Below are 21,590 nucleotides of genomic sequence, written 5' to 3'. Positions count from 1 at the left end.
GCACGCGTGAAGCCGCAAATAATTTGTGTCCCTCCCCCCCACCCCCATGTTTTGACAGCGATTTCAATGCCTGTTACCATCTGTAACTTCCCCTTGTAGTGGGACTTGATAGGTTGAGCAAAATGTTTTTTTATTTTTTAATAAAAACGAACAAAAACCCGTGAAGTTCGCGAGTCTGTCTGCACTAACAAGAAGAGCTCCTGTTGCTGGAAGGAGCGCTGGCTAACTAACCGACACACCCCAAAAGACCGTGAAAACCAACACCCCACGGTCACATGACCATACCGATCAACAAAGAGGGTTCTGCCCTCTCCACCCTACCACTCGGTGCCACTACAGGACCCCCCCCCCCCCCCCACAGAACCCGAGGAAAACAAACGAGTAGGCGTCCGAACGATCCTCCCAGACCGAGTGGAGACAAGAGGGACCGGCACAGCTGATGCCCCAGGCGGAACAGGGCAAACAGGTGGAAAAGGGGAAACAGGCACCAGGTGCAACCGGGGAACAGGGCGTGGCTGACAGACGACCCCTGCGCCGGGGTTGGGCCACCACCACCGGGCTGTCGATATCCAAATGAACAGACTTGGGCCACCGACACGATCTCCTCACGACCCCCGACATCCAATACAAAAAGTCGCAACCTCAGGCCGCAACACCCGGTAAAGCCCCTCATAAGGCCTCTGGAGCGGAGTGTGATGCGTGTCCCTTGGACAAAGACAAATGAGCAGTCCTTAAGCACCGGCGGAACATACAGCGGGCAACCCCATGGCGGTTAGTGGGAACGGGAGCCAGGACGCCCACTTTCTCACGCAGACGCAACAGCTCAGACGAGGCGGGCTCTGGCGACCCCCGAGCGCAGGAAAGAAATCCCCAGCACCCGCAGCGGCGCACCATACACCAGCTCCACGGAACATGTGTCCAAATCCGCCTTAGGAGCCGTGCGGATCCCCAGCAACACCCAAGGTAATTGGTCACCCAATCCGGGCCAGTGAGCCACGCCTACAACTCCGATTTCAAATGTCTGTGGAAGCGTTCGACCAACCCGTTGGCCTGAGGGTGATACGTGGTGGTATGATGCAGCTGCGCACTGTACAGCTGAGCCATGACCAACCACAAGGCAGAGGTAAACTGGGCACCACCACCAGAAGAAATGTCAGCAGGCACGCCGAAACGTGCCAGCCAGTGGGCCGCAAGAGCCCGGGCACAATTCGCAGTGTAGGTGTACGAAGCCCATGCCACACGAACTTGGCCGCCACCAATGCAGAAGTCGCCCGGATGGAAGGAAGAGCCAGTCCATGAATTGAGTCGAAATCTCTCCGCTGCCAACCAACTGGGGGGCCAGTTGGGCCGGCCGGTGGAAGTAGCGTATAGGATCATCACCCCTGCAGGACCGAATGCAATGTCAGCCAACACCAAACCCGATATCAGCAGCAGTACGATATCCTTGCACCACGTCACCATCGCGCTGAGCAGCAGCGAGTGCAGCATAGACCAACCCCGGGGCGACGGAGAGCACAGCGTGGACAGCAGGACGGGACAAAGCATCGGCCACTTGATTCAGCTTGGCGGCCATGTGTCGAACATAGGTTGTAAATTCAGAAATGAAAGCCAGGTGCCGCTGCTGCCGAGGAGACACCTTCGTGAAGGCAAACGTGAGAGGTTTGGGGTCCGTAAACGTGATAAATGTCCTGCCCTCCAGGAAATATCCGAGATCACCAAATAAAGAGCCAATAGCTCACGGTCGAACGCACTGTAATTGCGCTCAGGCGGGCAGAAGTGCCGGCTGAAGAAAGCGAGCAGTAGCCAAAGACCACCGATGAGCTGTTAGAGGACCCCTCCAACAGCAGCATCAGAAGCATCTACAGTAAGGGCTGTGGGGGCAACGGCCCACGGGTGCACCGACAACGTGGCCGCAACTAGTAGCAATGTTACAAAATTTTGAGATTTAAAAAATCAAGTCTGTAATTTATCCCATCAGATAAAGCATAAAAAGAAGTTTAATTTGACACCTAATTCACTTTCATATCTCAAGTATTTAAAAAGTTATGGCCATTTCATACTCGGAAATAAGCATCTTGTTCCCTATTGATTTTCTATGGACATAACAAAAAAGCTGTGATCGTGTCAGTCAAAAGCCCATAACCTTCTTAAAAATTAAGAGAACTGAATGAAATTTTCAGTTATCGTAGATTGAACCATTCTGAAACAAATATAAAATAATCTTACTTGGATGACCTGAAATTAAAGCATATAATTAGTTAGTTACCCAAGTGTAGCTAATTTCAAACTTCAATTACTAGATCTAAACATCTATCCATTTCTTAATAAATGATTAACATTTTTAAATAGCCTAAGTGTCCAAATAATATTCATAAATAATTCACAATAAAACATGATTTTTAAATCTCATTTACATTAATTTATAGGCCAAATGGAAGGAATTTAGTGTTCAATTGCTGTAAATTAAAGTCCATTTAAATCAGCTTTCTAGTGGGATCCTGTGAACGCGCTGGTTTAGAACGTTCACATTGCACTAGATTTGTGCCCCAAATGCCCCAAATGCCCAGAAAAATACTGCGGGATATAATGGGCCCAAAATGAGCTACTCGCAATATTAAACTTTGTATAAAGGGATCTTAAGAAGTCCTTTTTAACGTAAAAATAAACAGCTTACCTTCTGTTGCCTGCTCTATGCGACCCTGACGGCTGCCGGTGGTCGCGGGTTTAGAGATTGATTTTTAAACTACTATAACTATTATACAAGGCCTTTAAAACTAATAATAGCTTTTGCGACGGGGTCTTCCAGCGATTTTTCGTTAATAATTAACTAGGCTGAACATCTTCGATTGGAACAGCCTAGAGAAAATCACGTTTTAAACCCGCCCCCCTCTAAACGGCGCCAAAATCGCGCACACCCGCAGCGACAGATTTTCAGCGACGCTTCAGGTAGGCTTTGCAACATACCTACAACTAGCGCCTCCTTGGCATCCTTGAAAGCTGCGTCAGATTTGGTGATCCACATGAGATCCCGCGGCTTATTGGCCAGGCGCAGGAACAAAGGCCGCATCATCCTAGCCGCCGCCGGCACAAAAACAATGGCAAAAGTTCACATTCCCATGAACTCCTACAGATCCTTGACAGTAAGTGACCGAGGAAACCACCGAATCGCCTCCACCTTGCAGGGAAGGGGCGTCACGCCCTGTGGGGTAACCAATGAAGGAGATGGAGCTGAGACCGAACTGGCACTTGTCGGCGTTAATGACCAAACCATGATCCCAGAGCCACTGGGACAGCATGCGGTGCTCACAGAGTTTGCGATGAGAACAGCTGGTGAGCAGAATGTCATTGAGATACATGAAAATGAATTTCAAACCATGAACAGCCATGTCCATCAGGCGTTGAAAAGCCTGCACGGCATTTTTATGTCCAAAAGGCATCCACAGCCACTCAAACAAGCCTAAAGGAGTGATGATGGCAGACTTGAGCACATCATCGGGGTGGACAGGAATCTGATGGTAGCCACGCACCAGATCATCCTTCGAATATATATGGTAGCACCATCCAAATGAGCCGTAAAATCCTGGATACGCGGGACGCGGTAGCGATCGCGGTCGTGACGTTATTCAGGTGGCGATAATCCCCACACGGCCGCCACGCCCCAGACGACTTAGGAACCATGTGAAGTGGGGAGGCCCAAGGGCTGTCGGAACGCCGCACGGTCCCCATGTCCTATATCTTTTGGAATTCCTCTCGCGCAAAACGTAACTTGTCGGGCGGGAGGCAGCGTGCCTGAGCAGCATGCAGCTGTGAGGATGTGATGCAGCAATCCATGCCTAGGAGCAGCTGAATGAAATCGCAGTCAGGATCTCCGGGAACTTAGTCAGGATCGGGGCATGGACTCTGCCCTCATCTGACACAGACCCGAGCTGCGGATCGGGAGAAACCATGGGCCACGAGGCCACAGGCTGGGAGAGTGGGGGGGAGGGGGGAGGCCACCTACTTCACATACATTTTACCTTTAGGTCTCCTCTCATTCATCCCTCCCCCCCCCACACTCCCTCATTCTCCCCCATCTGGTTCTGGTTCCATCAGCCATTTACCACACCCCCAGTGGTTTTCCCATTATAATCTTCCTTACATCAGAATACTTTTTATTTCTGCTTATCATGCTCCAGCAGCTTCATCGTCTCCAACTTCCCTCACCTCACCTCACCTCGCTCCGTCTGCCTCCTTTTTTTCTTTTCCCCCCCATTTTTTTTTCCTTTTATTGGCCTCCATCCATCACATCTTGCTTCTGTCTCACCCCTCCTCCTCTCCTCCTTACACTGGGTATCTCCCCTCTCCACTCTCTGCCCTGATTCAGGGTCTGGACCTGAAATATCAACAATTCCTTTCAACCCACTGCTTGACTTACTGAGTTTCTCCAGCAGATTATTTGTAGTTCCAGACTCAGGCATCTGCAGTCTTGTGTTTTCCCTGGGCTATTTGAAGACTGTTAATGATTCAACTACATCATAGCTGATCTGCAGCTAACAACTTTTATTGGATAATATAGAACTAGTACGAACACTTGCATAGACTCAGTGGGCTGAAGGGCCTGTTTCTATACTGTATTTCCAAACTAAACGTAACTAAACCTTTGTAATCATTTTTATCCCTATCTAATAAGAATTTATGAATGTTAGTTTTGAAATGTTCAAGTTTGATTTTTAATTTGATTTAAATTCACTCCCATAAAATATTACACTGGACAAGAAAATGTTCTACCCATAGGTTCTAAAGTTCAAATTAAAATGATTATTTTGCAAAAATTGTTTATGATGTTTATCAAGAATTCTTCAGAATCCATTTTAAAATAACAAAGCCTTCACATCCGACATTGCGATATGACCCATTAGTATCATGCCAGTGTAATATGTAACCAAGGAAACATTATTGATCACAATTGCTTATTATCCACAGCAAGTCTACAGCTCTGCGTGTATCCATCCATAGCATTTCTTCAGGGAATTAAAGGTACCCAAATAACATATAAAGTCAAAATTAAAATAAGCATAAAATAAACAATAGAATAACATTTGTTTATTCTATTTGTTTGTAACCTGTAAACAGACAACCGAGTTGAAATTTTTCAGTAGTTTGTCACTTCCTACCACTGAAAATGAAAAACTCTTAAATGAATATTCTGCCAAATCCAAGTAATGATTTATTACAAATGCACACGCTATCATTACTAATAAAGTAAATTTTGATCAAAGGTCAACCAATAGTTGAGAAGTACAGTGTGATTAAAAATGCTGATTTTCAAACAGGAAATAATTCAACCTTTAGAAGTAAGGAACTGCAGATGCTGGTTTACACTAAAGGACACAAAGTGCTGAAGTAACTCAGCTGGACAGGCAGCATCTTTGGAGAGCATGGATAGGTAACATTTCGGGTTAGCACCCTTCTTCGGACTGACTGATTCAACCTTACTGGTCAAGCAAAGGTTAAAACAGGCCCCAGGGCTATTTTATGACCACAATCCTTCATCAACCAATATCATTTATTTATATCTTTGGGGATCGCTTTCATTTTTTTTGGTTCTTGTGTTAAATAGTCATAACAATTACTCACATCATTGTAATAGAAACATAGAAACATAGAAATTAGGTGCAGGAGTAGGCCATTCGGCCCTTCGAGCCTGCACCGCCATTCAATATGATCATGGCTGATCATCCAACTCAGTATCCCGTACCTGCCTTCTCTCCATACCCCCTGATCCCCTTAGCCACAAGGGCCACATCTAACTCCCTCTTAAATATAGCCAATGAACTGGCCTCAACTACCCTCTGTGGCAGAGAGTTCCAGAGATTCACCACTCTCTGTGTGAAAAAAAGTTCTTCTCATCTCGGTTTCAAAGGATTTCCCCCTTATCCTTAAGCTGTGACCCCTTGTCCTGGACGTCCCCAACATCGGGAACAATCTTCCTGCATCTAGCCTGTTCCAACCCCTTAAGAATTTTGTAAGTTTCTATAAGATCCCCTCTCAATCTCCTAAATTCTAGAGAGTATAAACCAAGTCTATCCAGTCTTTCTTCATAAGACAGTCCTGACATCCCAGGAATCAGTCTGGTGAACCTTCTCTGCACTCCCTCTATGGCAATAATGTCCTTCCTCAGATTTGGAGACCAAAACTGTACGCAATACTCCAGGTGTGGTCTCACCAAGACCCTGTACAACTGCAGTAGAACCTCCCTGCTCCTATACTCAAATCCTTTTGCTATGAAATGAACGTGAAGGTATATGAAAGAGCACCATGTATAGGTAGTCCCTGCATTCCCCTTCTTTCCCCACCCCTTCCCAGCTCTCCCACAGCCCACTGTCTCCGCCTCTTTCTTTCTTCTTCCCGCCACCCTCACCCCCACTTTAGTTTGAAGAAGGGTCTCGACCCGCAACGTCACCCATTTCCTTTGCTCCATAGATGCTGCCTCACCCGCTGAGTTTCTCCAGTATTTTTGTCTACCTTTGATTCTCCAGCATCTGCAGCTCCTTCTTAAACAACACCATGTATATGAGAGTACTGCTCTTAAATGTTTATACAATTCCCTTTTCAACATTGATGGGTTGTTCCATAACCCTATTCCAGCATGCATGAAAGAAATCAAACTAACCTCCGCGTTTACATCTATATTATTATTAAAACTCTCATCTTGACCACTTCCGCTTTGCTTTTAAAAAAATGTGTGCAAAAACGGTACCCTTTATCGATAGGATTTTTCACCACATTACTTACCATTCTCCTCCACTCCAACCCACCAAGTTTGGTTCTGATCGTGGAATTATACAAAAGTTATGAAGGTTTAAAAAATTGTGAGATCAGTAGATTGGTCTTGTCCCCTGTCATTAACCATGAAGGAAACGCCCCTTCTGACACCAGCTGGAGAAAAAAACCCCGGAGGCGGGGCTGAGTCCATAAATGCTGATTGAGTCCACAACAGTGTAGTCGGAAAAGACAGCTGTGTGGAGTCGGGAGGTGCTGTGTGGTGCCGCGGACTGTGGCTGCTGAGTGGAATCCCTCCACCCCCTTCCCCCCACAACCCCCCTTCCCCCCTCCCCCTCCTCCCGTTCCTCCTCCCCACACAACCCTCATCCGCCCCACACACACACACACACCACCCTTTACCCTCCCATTTCTCCCCTTCCCCACCCCCCCCCCACCCCCCACCCCCCCATACCACCCCACACCAATTCTGTTCTTCATTTGTGATGAATGCTCACGACAAAGTACTTTGTTGTCATTATTGTCATATAGTAAGCAGACAGACCAGATTTCTTTATGACATTGGAGGCTATTCAGCCTGACAAGCGTAGGGTAGCTTTCAGGTGATTCCAATATATCTCATTCTTCCATTTTTATCACATGCCCATCAACTCAGCAGGACAGGCAGCATCTTAGGAGAGAAAGAACGGGTGTCGTTTCTGGTCTAGACCCTTCTTCAGACTCCCATCATCCACCTGCACTAGGGACAACCTACAGTGGCCAATTCACCCATCTCTATTGTCAACTCATCCTAGACATTTCTCTCCTGAAGGTGCTGTACTCAGTATTGCACAGCAAATGTCAGCATGACTATTTTCTGCTGAAGTCTCTGAATTAGGTCCCGAATCCCCAGTCACCTTAATTTAGAGAAAGTGTGAATTTCAAACCACATCTTCCACTGCGGAGGAGAAATCAATCTCATTCATTATCCATAAGAACAGAGCAGAACACACTTGGGACTGGAAGAAATTTCAGAATCAACATATAATGGGCCAATGCTACTTCATTGTTCTTTGTTGATGAGAATGCAGCTGAAGATTTGTGTGTGGTTCTGGTTGCCATATTATAGGAAGGATGTGATTAGCCTAGAGAGGGTGCGGAAATGCTTTACAAGAATGTTGTTAGGGCTGGGGGAATAGAGTTAAAAGTAGAGGCTGTATAGGCTGGGATTGCTCCATGAAGTCAAGGAGAAGGATAAAGACTGACCTTATAGGTTTATATAATTATGAGCAGGTAGATAGCCATAGTCTCTTTCCCAGGGTAGTATAAAATTAGATTGCATAGGGTTAAGGTGACACAACGGTACTGTTGAGTCTTTACAGTGTCAGAGACCCGCATTTGATCCTGCCTATAGGTGCTGTCTGTATGGTGTTTGTACATTCTTCCTCTGACCATGTGGGTTTTCTATGGGTGCTCCGGTTTCGTCCCACATTATAAAGATGTGCAGATTTATTAGTTAATTGGCTTCTGCAAAATGTCCCTCGTGTGCAGGATTGAATTAGTGTCTGCGTGACAGCGAGCCGAAGGGCCTGTTTCCATGCTGCACCTCTAAAAACTAACGAGAAAGATTTAAAGGGAACCTAAGGGGCAAGTTTTTTCCACACAAACGATGGTGGGTATGTGGAACAAGCTGCCAGAGGAGGTGGTAGGGATGTAGGTACATTTACAATGCTTAAAACATTTGGACAGGTACGAATTATCCACCAAACACCTGCAAATGGAACTGACGCAGGTTGGCACATTGGTTGACATAGATGAATTGAGCTGAGGGACCCGTTTCCAGGCTGTGTAACTCAATGTCTTTAAATTCTAAATTCTTCCCACATATATCTAAATCTCTCGTCAGTTCAAACTGCTGGAAACATTTTGCAACTTAGGATAAACTTCCTTTCCAACTTAAAATATTTGAATCATCTCTTTTTGCCACTAGTGACAAACCATGAAACCTGCAGGTTGTTGATATTGTGCCTTTATTTAAGAATGATATGGAACTATGGGCCAGTGAGCCAAACGTCAGTGGTGGAAAAGCTACAGGACAGGATTCTGGTTAACAAGATCTACCAGCATTTGGAAGGGCAAGGATCGCTGAGAGATAGTCGGCATGATGTTATTGTGGAAAATCATGTCTCACATATTTGATTGAGTCTTTTGAAGAGCTAGAAGTTTGATGAGGGCAGGGTGTCAGACTGTATACATGGACTTTAGCAAGGCCTTTGACACAGTCCCACATGCTAAGCTAGGCTGGAAAGTTAGATCACTTTCAGTGGTATTCAGTGTGAGTTAGGCAATTGGATACAAAATTGACTTAGTGGTGAAGAGTCAGAGGGTGACAGTGGAGAGGTGTTATTTAGACGAGGGGTCTGTGACCAGTGGGGCGTAAGGATTGGTGCTGGGTCCACTGTTGTTTGCCATCTACATTTACAATTTGGATAACAATGTTGCTTACATGGTTAGTAAGTTTGTGGATGACTCAGAAATTGGGGGTGTTGTAGACCGTGAAGCATCAAACATTACAACTGGATCTAGATGAAATGGGGAAGCGAGTCAAGGAATGGCAGATGGAATTTAACTTAGACAACCCTGAGGCATTGGAAAGTTAATCCAATGAGTTGGACCTAAGAGCTTGTTTCCATGCTGTATAACTTTGACACTAAAATGCACAACTTCAGATCGCACTACACTGAAATGCTTTTAGCCCGCATCTGGTTGATTGGTCTCTCACTCTTGTAACCCTGTGGATGTTTAGTCTTAGATTGTATTTGTTATTAGCTAACCTTGATATATCTTGCACCATACCCCTGCACCAGAAGAGTTTAATATGTAGCAGCTTCAAGGCTCCAACATAGAGACACAGGGCAACATCACAAGGGACATCCTGACAACGTGAGAGACATGCTACGCTTTGCTTCCAGACCTGGTTGACCCCTTATTCAAGCTGCTGCTTCAGCTTCAAGAATCTGGTCATTAACCTTGTCAACAGTTCTCTGTTGAAAGTGTGTAGGTTCATTAGACTTCTGCTCAGGCTAAACATGTCAATAATGTCCTTGAATGCCCTGGATCAAAGCAGAGAAGCCAAGTCCTGTCTCTTTTAAATTTGTGGTGATTCGGCTTAGACTTGATGAACATAAAGGATTAAGATCTAATTAAACGTTTAAGACTTAGAAAGTGTGTTTGGTTTATCTCCATCTGCATTAATTCCTCTGGGCTTCAAGGTGTGGCAGGTGAAGGGGAAGAGACTGGAGTAGCGGGAAGGTGGGGAAGTTTTGAGGAAGGGGGCGTAATCTTCAAATATAATCCAGAGCATTCAGGAAATGCATCATTACTGGGCAAAGAAAACATTAGGAACCCTTTTCCACAATGAGCAGTTGAAGATGGTTCATCTGAAAATTGCTACAACTGATTATATGTAGATTTGTGTCAGGCAGGATATTACAGATTACAGAGGTCGGTTGATGTAGATTAATGTTGAAACTGATTTAAATGAATGACTAAAACTCAAGGGGCTGAATAACCTATCGTTGTTACAAATACTCCTTCCCATGTTACAACACTATTCTCGGCTAATACGTATTTCTATCATTGATCAACACTGTTATTCTCTTTCATTGCCTCTGGTCACTTACAAACAAATAAAGACAAACCGAGCTATAGTTAAAAATGTTAACAGCATCAATTCTACTGAACATGAGTTTAGTTTTCACCACACCCTGGTTATTTGAAATAATTCTTACTCACAAGAAAGTTCTGGAATAATTAATTACTTTGGCATCATTAGGTCCAGGATACTGAGTTGGATGATCAGCCATGATCATATTGAATGGCAGTGCAGGCTCGAAGGGCCGAATGGCCTACTCCTGCACCTATTTTCTACGTTTCTATAACTCCCCCTTGGGTTTCAAATTCTACTTATCTTAATATGTTTTCTCAGAATTAATAGAATTACAATCCTGCCTCATCCTCTTTCTAATAAAAATTTAAAAAATATAACCAAAATAGTAACTGCAGATGCTGTTTCTCCATTGCTAAGACATTGCTCCTGGAATTTTAGACAACATCACAAATTAATGTACGTCGATGAAATAGATTGAAATTCAATACATTTGCATTCTTTAGTCAGAGGGTGGTGAATCCGTGTATTTCTTTGCCACAGAAGACTGTAGAGGCCCAGTCAGTGCATATTTTCAAGGCAGAGATGGATAGATTCTTGGTACACACAAAAAAGCTGGAGAAACTCAGCGAGTGCAGCAGCATCTATGGAGCGATGGAAATAGGCAACGTTTCGGGCCGAAACCCTTCTTCAGACTGAACGGGGGCGGCAAGGACAAGAAAGGAAAAGGGAGGAGGAGCCCGAAGGCTGGGGGATGGGAGGAGACAGCAGGGGGACTGAGGAAGGGGAGGAGACAGCAAGGACTAACAAAATTGGGAGAATTCGATGTTCATGCCCCCAGGATGCAGACTCCCCAAGCGGAATTTGAGGTGCTGTTCCTCCAATTTCCGGTGCTGCTCGCTGTGGCCATGGAGGAGACGCAGGACAGAGAGGTCGGAGACGGAGTGGGAGGGGTAGTTGAAGTACTGAGCCACCGGGAGGTCAGCTTGGTTATTGCGGACCGAGCGGAGGTGTTCGGCGAAACGATCGCCCATCCTCCGCTTGGTCTCACCGATATAGATGGATAGATTCTTGATTAGTACGGGTGTCAGAGGTTAAGGGAGAAGGCAGGAGAATGGGGTTAGGAGGGAGAGATAGTTCAGCCATGATTGAATGGCAGAGTAGACTTGATGGGCCAAATGGCCTAATTCTACTCCTATCACTTATGATCTCATGACCTAATATAGCACAACAAATGTAAAACAACCCAAGGAAGGAAGTTGATAAAACAAAATCTGAAATTGAACTATTTAAGGACAGACAAAAAAGATCTTGGTAGATTTTCAAAGAATTATGTTAGAGATGGAATTCCAGTCTATGCCGCAAAAAGCTTAAGACCAGAACTGGAAGAGTCCCGAGGTCTTGGGGAGATGTTGTCAAGACAATGCTTACCTTCCTTTTTGTAGATTCGGACTTCTTTGAAATATTGTGTAGTTTTCTGCGCAAATGATTCAGGACCTGAAAGCAATACACGTAACATCATAAACCAACAAAGACATCTGGAAATGTCACCATGATCAATCAAAACAAAATAAAATGAATTTGTAATAATAGTGTTTGGAATATTCAGGTCAGACAACGTTTGTAGAGAGGGGCGTGGAGCAAAAAATGACCTTTCATCAAAACTAAAGGGTGATAGGAGATGACAAGGCAGCACAAACATCATGGAATTAACGAAGCCCTTCACCCTCCTTTTGTCTCAGCAGCTTAAGCCTTTTCATCAATCAATCAATCAATCAATCAATCAATCATACCCCTTTGTGCTTACCTCCACTTTTCCCTTACCAATATCTTGCCAGCTTAAATATTTTTAGCATTTCCAGGATCTGTGGCACTTTGCTTTTGTTCAGTTACTTTTACACCAAAACTATCAATGTTCAAATTCTAAGGTACGTGGGCCAAAAATTAGGATAAGGTGACGATAAAAAGATTATACAAGATATAGAGCAGGCCATTCAGCCCAACCTATTTTGGCACTCACACTTGAGCTTCTGTCACTAAATATATCACTGTAACCTCATTCTCCTTCAAATTATTATCCTTTGAGTGTAACATAAGAACAGAAAATACTGGAAACACTCAGCAAGTTAGACAGCATCTGTGCAAAGAGAAACAGAGTTTCAGGTCAAACACTCAGAGGTTTCCATCATTTTCTGTTTTCAATTTTCTAGCATCTGCAGTTTTTTTGGGTTTTCATATCCTTAAATAATATTTACCTCAACCACACTCTGAACAAGCACGTTTCACATTCCCACTGGTCTTTGGATAAAGGGGTCTCTCACAAATTCCATTGTGGAATTCTCAGTACCCACCTTACATTGAAAATCTCCGGTACTGCTCTTCCCCACCAATGGAAATTTTCTCTCTGTATCCAATCCGTTCAAGCCTTTCATCAATTAATAACTGATTGGCTTGCCCATCAAACTTCTGTTTTCAAGATAAATAAACCCAGCCCATTCACATAGAAACGCAGAAAATAGGTGCAGGAGTAGGCCATTCGGCCCCTCAAGCCTGCACTGCCATTCAATATGATTATGGCTGATCATCCAACTCAGTATCCTGTACCTGCCTTCTCTCCATACCCCCTGACCCCTTTAGCCACAAGGGCCACATCGAACTCCCTCTTAAATATAGCCAATGAACTGGCCTCAACTACCTTCTGTGCCAGAGAATTCCACAGATTCACCACTCTCTGTGTAAAAAATGATTTTCTCATCTCAGTCCTAAAAGACTTCCCCCTTATCCTTAAAAGTGACCCCTTGTTCTGGACTTCCCCAACATCGGGAATAATCTTCCTGCATCTAGCCTGTCCAATCCCTTGAGAATTTTGTACGGTTCTATAAGATCCCCCCTCAATCTATCTTCTAAATTCTAGTGAGTACAAGCCGAGTCTATCCAGTCTTTCTTCATATGAAAGTCCTGACATCCCAGGAATCAGTCTGATGAACCTTCTCTGTACTCCCTCTATGGCAAGAATGGCTTTCCTCAGATTAGGAGACCAAAACTGTACGCAATACTCTAGGTGTGGTCTCACCACCAAGACCCTGTATCTTGAGATGTTCAACTTAGCATTTCTGGTATCAGCCATGTAAACCTTCCCTGCACATTCTCTCTCTGATCCCTCTCTATCCTTATTAATAATTTGGTAACCAGTAGAGTACATAGGGTTGTGACTATTTTCTTACTAAGTTCGAATATTTTAACATATCTTTTGTACTTTCTGATTGTATTCCTCTGGATATAAAATCCAATTGTTGGTATTGGTTTATTATTGAGACGTGTACCGAGATATAGTGAAAAAGCATTTTTTTCATGTAATTTGAACAAATCGTATGATACTTGGGTGCATCCAGTAGTGCAAAAAAGAAAATGAACAGAGTTCACAATATAGTGCTATATCTCCAGGGAAAGTGCAGATAAGAAATATGCAAGGATTTTTGATAATATTTACACCCACCATTGATACAGAATGGACAGATTTCTTTATATTTCTTTATTGTCTGAAGAAGGGTTTCTTTATTGTCTGAAGAAGGGGTTCGGCCCGAAACGTTGCCTATTTCCTTCGCTCCATAGATGCTGCTGCACCCGCTGAGTTTCTCCAGCATTTTTGTGTACCTTTCTTTATAACCTTGCTAGCCCATAGCACAATGTTTGGTAATGTGTATATTTGAACTCCAAAGTCCCTTTGTCCCTCTAACAAATATATCTCAGTTTCCACATAATAATCAACCTAACTAAAATGCACTTCCTCGCTTTTATTTGCCTTGAACTTCAGTTGCCCATTTGCTCATTCGGCAAATTTACTGCATTTATTGCAAGATGTAACAAACATAATTTGCAATGATGCATGCGGAGAGAGAGTCAAGCACCTGAAACTATGAATAAAGAGCAAATCATTCACAGTATTTGCAAGCAAGGGTCCTTGGAGGTGGAGTGCCCATCCAAGTCCTCCAAATACTTAAGGTTTTAAGTAGGTTTCTGCTCCACTACAAGTTCTGGGCTCCTCCCTTCTCCTAACTTTCTCTCCAGTCCTTCTCTCAGTTACTTTAGAGCCACATTCCCTCTTTTTCAAAGCTATTACCAAGGCGAAGACTGATTTCAACCCCCAAAACTTCCTTGGCAACATCATGTCAATATCAGCTCAAAACCGTCAATGTTGCTTGTCTGAGTGGTGTTGCTTCTCAGGTAATCCAAATAGTGACATTCAGCATAGCTACATAACAATGGAGTAAGTGGTTCACGGGAGTAATATGGTCAGTCCTGATGGATTTAACACAGGCAGTGCCTGACAAGATTTAAAAACAGTGAAAAGCAGCATTCTTAAAAGGTGATCAATTATTTCAATTACAATTTTCAAATCAATTAAAAAAAATTATTGGCATGAAAAAAAATACATTGTTATATTGCCAAAGTATAAAACATGACATACATGTTTAAAATGCATATGTATAAATACAAGTATACAGTGCATGGATAGATATGTCCCTGTACATAAACTCGCAAATAGGCCCAATAGATCATTCTCTCCCTATCCCTGGGTGGATTTACAGTAATCCCATTGATAATGAGGAGACAGCAAGGTTCACTTCACTCCTATATAATCAAATAATAATTACAGCACTGAAACAGGCCATCTCGGCCCTACAAGTCCGTGCCGAACAATTATTTTCCCTTAGTCCCACCTTCCTGCACTCATACCATAACCCTCCATTCCCTTCTCATCCATATGCCTATCCAATTTATTTTTAAATGATACCATCGAACCTGCCTCCACCACTTCCACTGGAAGCTCATTCTACACCGCTACCACTCTCTGAGTAAAGAAGTTTCCCCTCATGTTACCCCTAAACTTCTGTCCCTTAATTCTGAAGTCATGTCCTCTTGTTTGAATCTTCCCTTTTCTCAAAGGGAAAAGCTTGTCCACATCAACTCTGTCTATCACTCTCATCATTTTAAAGACCTCTATCAAGTCCCCCCTTAACCTTCTGCCCTCCAGAGAATAAAGACCTAACTTATTCAACCTTTCTCTGTAACTTAGTTGTTGAAACCCAGGCAACATTCTAGTAAATCTCCTCTGTACTCTCTCTATTTTGTTGACATTCTTCCTATAATTGGGCGACCAAAATTGTACACCATACTCCAGATTTGGTCTCACCAATGCCTTGTACAATTTTAACATTACATCCCAGCTTCTATACTCAATGCTCTGATTTATAAAGGCTAGCATACCAAAAGCTTTATTTACCACCCTATCTATATGAGATTCCACCTTCAAGGAACCATGCACAGTTATTCCCCGATCCCTCTGTTCAACTGTATTCTTCAATACCCTACCATTTACCATGTACGTCCTATTTTGATTTGTCCTGCCAAGGTGTAGCACCTCACATTTATCAGAATTAAACTCCATCTGCCATCTTTCAGCCCATTCTTCCAAATGGCCTAAATCACTCTGTAGACTTTGGAAATCCTCCTCATTATCCACAACACCCCCTATCTTGGTATCATCTGCATACTTACTAATCCAATTTACCACACCTTCATCCAGATCATTGATGTACATGACAAACAACAAAGGACCCAACACCGATCCCTGAGGTACCCCACTAGTCACCTGCCTCCAACCCGACAAACAGCCATCCACCATTACCCTCTGGCTTCTCCCATTCAGCCACTGTTGAATCCATCTAGCTACTCCTGCATTTATACCCAACAGTTGAACCTTCGTAACCAACCTTCCATGAGGAACCTTGTCAAAGGCCTTACTAAAGTCCATATAGACAACATCCACTGCTTTACCCTCGTCAAATGCCCTAGTTACCTCAAGAAGATTAGTCAAACATGACCTTCCAGGCACAAATCCATGTTAACTGTTCCTAATCAGACCCTGTTTATCCAGATGCTTATATATATTATCTCTAAGTATCTTTTCCATTAATTTGCCCACCACTGAGGTCAAACTAACAGGTCTATAATTGCTAGGTTTACTCTTAGAACCCTTTTTAAACAATGGAACAACATGCGCAGTACGCCAATCCTCGGGGACTATTCCCGTTTCTAATGACATTTGAAATATTTCTGTCATAGCCCCGGCTATTTCTACACTGACTTCCCTCAATGTCCTAGGGAATATCCTGTCCGGACCTGGAGACTTATCCACTTTTATATTTTTCAAAAGTGTCAGTACTTCTTTTACTTTGAAACTCATAGTATCCATAGCTACTCTACTAGTTACCTTACCTCACATAATTCAATATCCTTCTCCTTGGTGAATACCAAAGAAAATAAATTGTTCAATATCTCCCCCATCTCTTTTGGCTCTGCAGATAGCTGTCCACTCTGTCTCTCCAATGGACCAATTATATCCCTCCATATCCTTTTGCTATTAATATAGCTGTAGAAACCCTTTGGATTTACTTTCACCTTACTTGCCAAAGCAACCTCATATCTTCTTTTAGCTTTTCTAATTTCTTTCTTAAGATTCTTTTTACATTCCTTATACTCCTCAAGCACCTTATTCACTTCATGCTGCCTATAATTATTGTAGATCTCCCTCTTTTTCCGAACAAGATGTCCAATTTTCCTTGAAAACCAGGGCTCTTTCCAATTTTTACTGTTTCCTTTCAACCGAACAGGAACATAAAGATTCTGCACTCTTAAAATGTCCCCTTTAAATGTCCTCCATTTCTCTTCTACATCCTTCCCATAAACAAAATGTCCCAGTTCACTCCTTTTAAATCATTTCGCATCTCCTCAAAGTTAGCCTTACTCCAATCAAAAATCTCAACCCTAGGTCCAGTTCTGACCCTCTCCGTAATTATATTGAAACTAATGGTATTGTGATCACTGGACCCGAAGTGCTCCCCAACGCATACCTCTGCCACCTGTCCCGTCTCATTTCCTAACAGGAGGTCCAGCACTGCCCCTCCTCTAGTAGGACCTCTATGTATTGCTGCAAAAAACTATCCTGCACCCATTTACAGAATGTGTTTCCCAGTCTATGTGTGGAAAGTTGAAATCTCCCACAATCACTACCTTGTGCTTACTACTAATATCTGCTATCTCCTTACATATTTGCTCTTCCAATTCTCGATCCCCATTTGGCGGTCTATAATACACCCCTATAAGTGTTGCTACACCTTTCCCACTTGTCAGTTTCACCCAAATAGCCTCCCTAGATGAGCCCTCCAATCTATTCTGCCAAAGCACTGCTGTAATATCTTCCCTGACTAGCAATGCAACACCTCCACCTCTTGCCCCTCCAATTCTATCACACCTGAAGCAACAAAATCCTGGAATATTTAGTTTCACAGCCCTCCTGCAACCATCTTTCACTGATCGCCACAACATCATACTTCCAGGTGTCTATCCTGACTCTAAGCTCATCCACCTTTCTTACAATGCTCCTAGCATTAAAATATGCACATTTAAGAAACCCCCCGCCTCTTATTCTCTGTTTATTTCCTTTTTCTTCTTTCTCCTCGTGTGTCCGAGTGCTTCCCTTTTCTGCTTCCTGCCTCCCATTCTGTCTACTAGCTTTCTCTATTTGAGCCCCTCGCCCCAACCATTCTAGTTTAAAGTCTCCCCAGTGGTCTTTGCAAATTTCCCCGCCAGGATATTGATCCTCCTCGGGTTCAAGTGCAACCCATCCTTTCTGTACAGGTCCCATCTTCCCCAAAAGAAGTCCCAATGATCCAGAAACTTGAAACCCTGCCCTCTGCACCAGTCTTTCAGCCACGCATTTATCCTCCACCTCGCTCCATTCCTACACTCACTGTCGCGTGGCACAAGCAGTAACCCTGAGATTGTGCTCTTTATAACTTATTGAAGATGACCTTTGTTTGCCTCTCAACTCAACCATTCCAACACTCGAACATAGACACAAAAAGCATCAGCAACTTAGTGGGCCAGACAGCATCTCTGGAGAAAGGAATTGTGGCATTTCAGGTCGAGACCCTTCTTCAGACCTCCCCTGGCCACCATTGACAATCTATGCTTTGTAAACCTGAAATTAGCTAAAACATTGCCAACAATGTCCATGCTCACCAACAAAGAATAGGACCTTCTTTTTGTTTTTTAATATATTTTATTTTATTAGAAGTAAGTACAGTCATATGGCACCAAAGTGCCTAATATATATTTTCATAATACATTTTATGTACAACTTCTTTTTTTTTTTTTGTTACATTGAAAAAAGATGAAAATAAGAAAAAGAAGTTAGATAGTAAAGGATAGAAAGATGTGAAATATATAGTGTGTGAAGAAAGAAAACGAGTAAATGAAGAAAGTTGAGAGAGAAAATAGTGAAAAGAAAAGGAGATCATTATTTATAATCTTGACCAACCCTCGTCCAGTCCTGAAACAGTTATTTTTTACAATTGTGTTGCACCATATGAATCCAAAAAAACGACGAACGGAGACCAACTCGTTATGAATTGGTCTGATTTATCCATTAGGAGGAATCGCATTTCCTCAAGATGAGCGGTGTCCAACATACTTGCAATCCACATTTTAAGCGTTGGTATTGATGTACCCTTCCAAAATTTAAGTATTAATTTTTTTGCTATTATTAAACCATAGTTAAGGAATAGATTTTGAGATGTGTTCAATTTATTCCCATCTTCCATTACACCATAGGTCCTTCTTAAGCAACTGCTCAAATTTTCAAACCTCTACGTGACTTCAACCTAGAGCCTCCCTATCGCCACTACCTTATAGCCCTCAAAGATATCAGCCTCCCTTCAATTCTACCTTGGTCATTGCAGAAGGTAATCACTTCATCACAGTCAACCATGCTGAGCTCTGGTCTTTGCAGTGTCTAATCCCTTTCATACTTCCTGCTTTCATTCCAGCAAAACGATCCAAACATGTCAGATTAGTGGAGATTCAAGGAACCGGAGATGCTGGAAACACTAGCAAAACACAAAGAGCTGAAGGAACTCAGTGAGTCAGACAGATTATGTGGTGGAAAATGGACAGGCGACGGGGAACCTTAGTCTGAAGGATGGTTCCAACTCGAAACATCATCGGTCGATTTCCCTCCTCAGATGCTGTCCGACTTACTGAGTTCCCAGTGCTCTTTGTGTTTTGCTAGATTAGTGGAGTGGCTTGCTCATAGAATGTGCAACAGAGAAAAGGGCCATTCAATTTATTGCATCTTAGGCTACTCCAAATCCCACCGCAGTAAGTCACAACTCTTCATGCACCCACCCACCCAAGTATTATCTCTGGCAGTACATTCCCGACGCCAGCTGCACCACACTGGAAGGAGATGAGAGTTGCAAGCAACTGGCACCAACCGCACGGCTTACCTTGGCGTAGCAGTAGCAGATGAGAAGCAGAGGCAGCATGTAGCCAACCACGAAGGTGGCCACTTTGTAGACTTGCTTGTGCAGGAGGACTGTCCACAACTCCCAGCAGAAGGGACCGTGGCCACCCCTGTATATCAGCACGTGGTTGTACGCCTCGGGCGATGCAGCGGCTAACGAGAACAACCAGATGAACAACACGCCGATCATTGTGTGTCTGGCCACTCGAATACACGAGGACTTCCTGTAGTGGACGATGGCAATGTAGCGATCCACAGCCATGGCCGAGAGGGTGAAGAAGCTGACCAGCACCGACACCGTGAAGAAGTAGTGGACAAACTTGCAGAGAAAGCTCCCAAAGACCCAATGGGGCAAGATGTAGTAAGTGGCCTGAAAGGGGATGCATAGGAGAAGGTAGGACAGGTCGGCGATGCTGAGGTTGAGGATTAAGATATTGGAGGTACTTCGAGGTTTGTGCGGGGAACTGCGGGCCAACACCGTGATGACCAGAGAGTTGCCCAGGACCCCGAGGCAAAAGATGAGGCTGAAGACGAAGCTGACGATGAAACCGTCCGTGCCGGTCTCATAGTGTTCTCCCGTCACATTGCTACTCTCGTTCAACCCCCACACGTTCTGGTTCGGCTCCATCCCTGCACCTGTGGAAGGGAAAAAAATCACCAGCGCCGTTAACTCTTCTATCCTTGCAATGTTTACTGTGCCTTTCCGAGACTATCGGTACATTTGCATCATTAAAGCTTTACAAAGTTATTCTGGTCGAATGCAAGTTTAATTATCTTCCAGTCCATTTTCATTTTGCATCAATCCCCTGTATTTGCAATTCCCCCCTTTAAAATTCACTCACTCTTTCTCTCTCTCTCTCTCTCTGTCTGTCTTATCTCCTTGTGGATTCTGCCGAGACGTCTCTCCTGCTCTTATTCCAAGGAGTTTTCTGCGTTGCCCCGTCCTTCCCGAAGATTTTACTTCGCCTTCCTCGACGTTTGTGTATTTGAGGTTGCAGTCAAGGGAGCGGTGCGATCTTCATTTGCACAGTCCCTTATAAAGGCGGCGTCGGCGCTGCAAATCGAGCACAGATCTCCTCGCGTACATCCCTCCCCACAGCCTTCAGTGCCCCTGACACTTCCATCCAACCTCATACTCCTTGTCATTCAAACGCTCTTCACTGCCGCCGACTGCGGGGCAAGTCTCTCGGGCTTTAAAGTGGAATCATAAGAGGAAGAGAGCTAATTTCCTCAACTGGAACAACATTTTAAATTGGAAATCCCTTAAGTGTTGCCCAATATTTTTCAATATCAAATCCAATTCATTGGACGATTCAATGCAATGATTCGATGATACCTTATTGTCACTTATCCCAAGGTACAGTGAAATGCTGTGCAGTGCATACTATCAGGTAAATTGTACAGCAGACCAGTTATAAAAGTTCACTGATCTTTCCTATCTTCTGCCTGTAGGCTGCATGTGGCAACATGTTACATGTTACAATATACAATACAATACAATACAATACGGTTTATTTGTCACATTGCACATAAGTGCAAGTGAAATGAATATGTCAGCAGCGGTACAATTATAAAGAACACACACAAAAACACAATAAAACATAAACATCCACCACAGCATTCATCACTGTGGTGGAAGGCACACAATTTGGCCAGTCCTCCTCCATTTTCCCCCGTGGTCGGGACCTCAACCCTCCGCAGCCGTTGCTGCGGGCGTCCAGATGGTAAAAGGACAAGGTACAAGTCCAGGTAAGTCCAGAGTCAGCTCTTCCTCAACGGAGACTGCGGTTTTAAGTTGGTGTAGGTCGCAGGCCG

General features: G+C 43.8%; 1 protein-coding gene across 1 annotated transcript in view; it reads right to left on the bottom strand.

Moving 5' to 3' along the window:
* galr1a (galanin receptor 1a) overlaps positions 1 to 21,254 on the bottom strand; it is a 30,036-nt gene extending 8,782 nt beyond the window's left edge. The window contains exons 1-2 of the mRNA XM_055634758.1: positions 19,759 to 21,254; positions 11,840 to 11,905 (exon numbers count right to left, since the gene is read on the bottom strand). Coding sequence (XP_055490733.1) covers positions 11,840 to 11,905; positions 19,759 to 20,403 — 711 coding nt within the window. The 5' untranslated portion in view covers positions 20,404 to 21,254. The remainder of the gene's footprint in view (positions 1 to 11,839; positions 11,906 to 19,758) is intronic.
* Between the last annotated feature and the right edge of the window lie 336 nt (positions 21,255 to 21,590).

Source organism: Leucoraja erinacea, chromosome 4 (genome assembly GCF_028641065.1).
Source record: "Leucoraja erinacea ecotype New England chromosome 4, Leri_hhj_1, whole genome shotgun sequence".
Taxonomy (NCBI): domain Eukaryota; kingdom Metazoa; phylum Chordata; class Chondrichthyes; order Rajiformes; family Rajidae; genus Leucoraja; species Leucoraja erinaceus.
The sequence above is the reverse complement of the archived record's forward strand: the minus strand, read 5'-3'. Positions and strand labels throughout refer to the sequence as shown.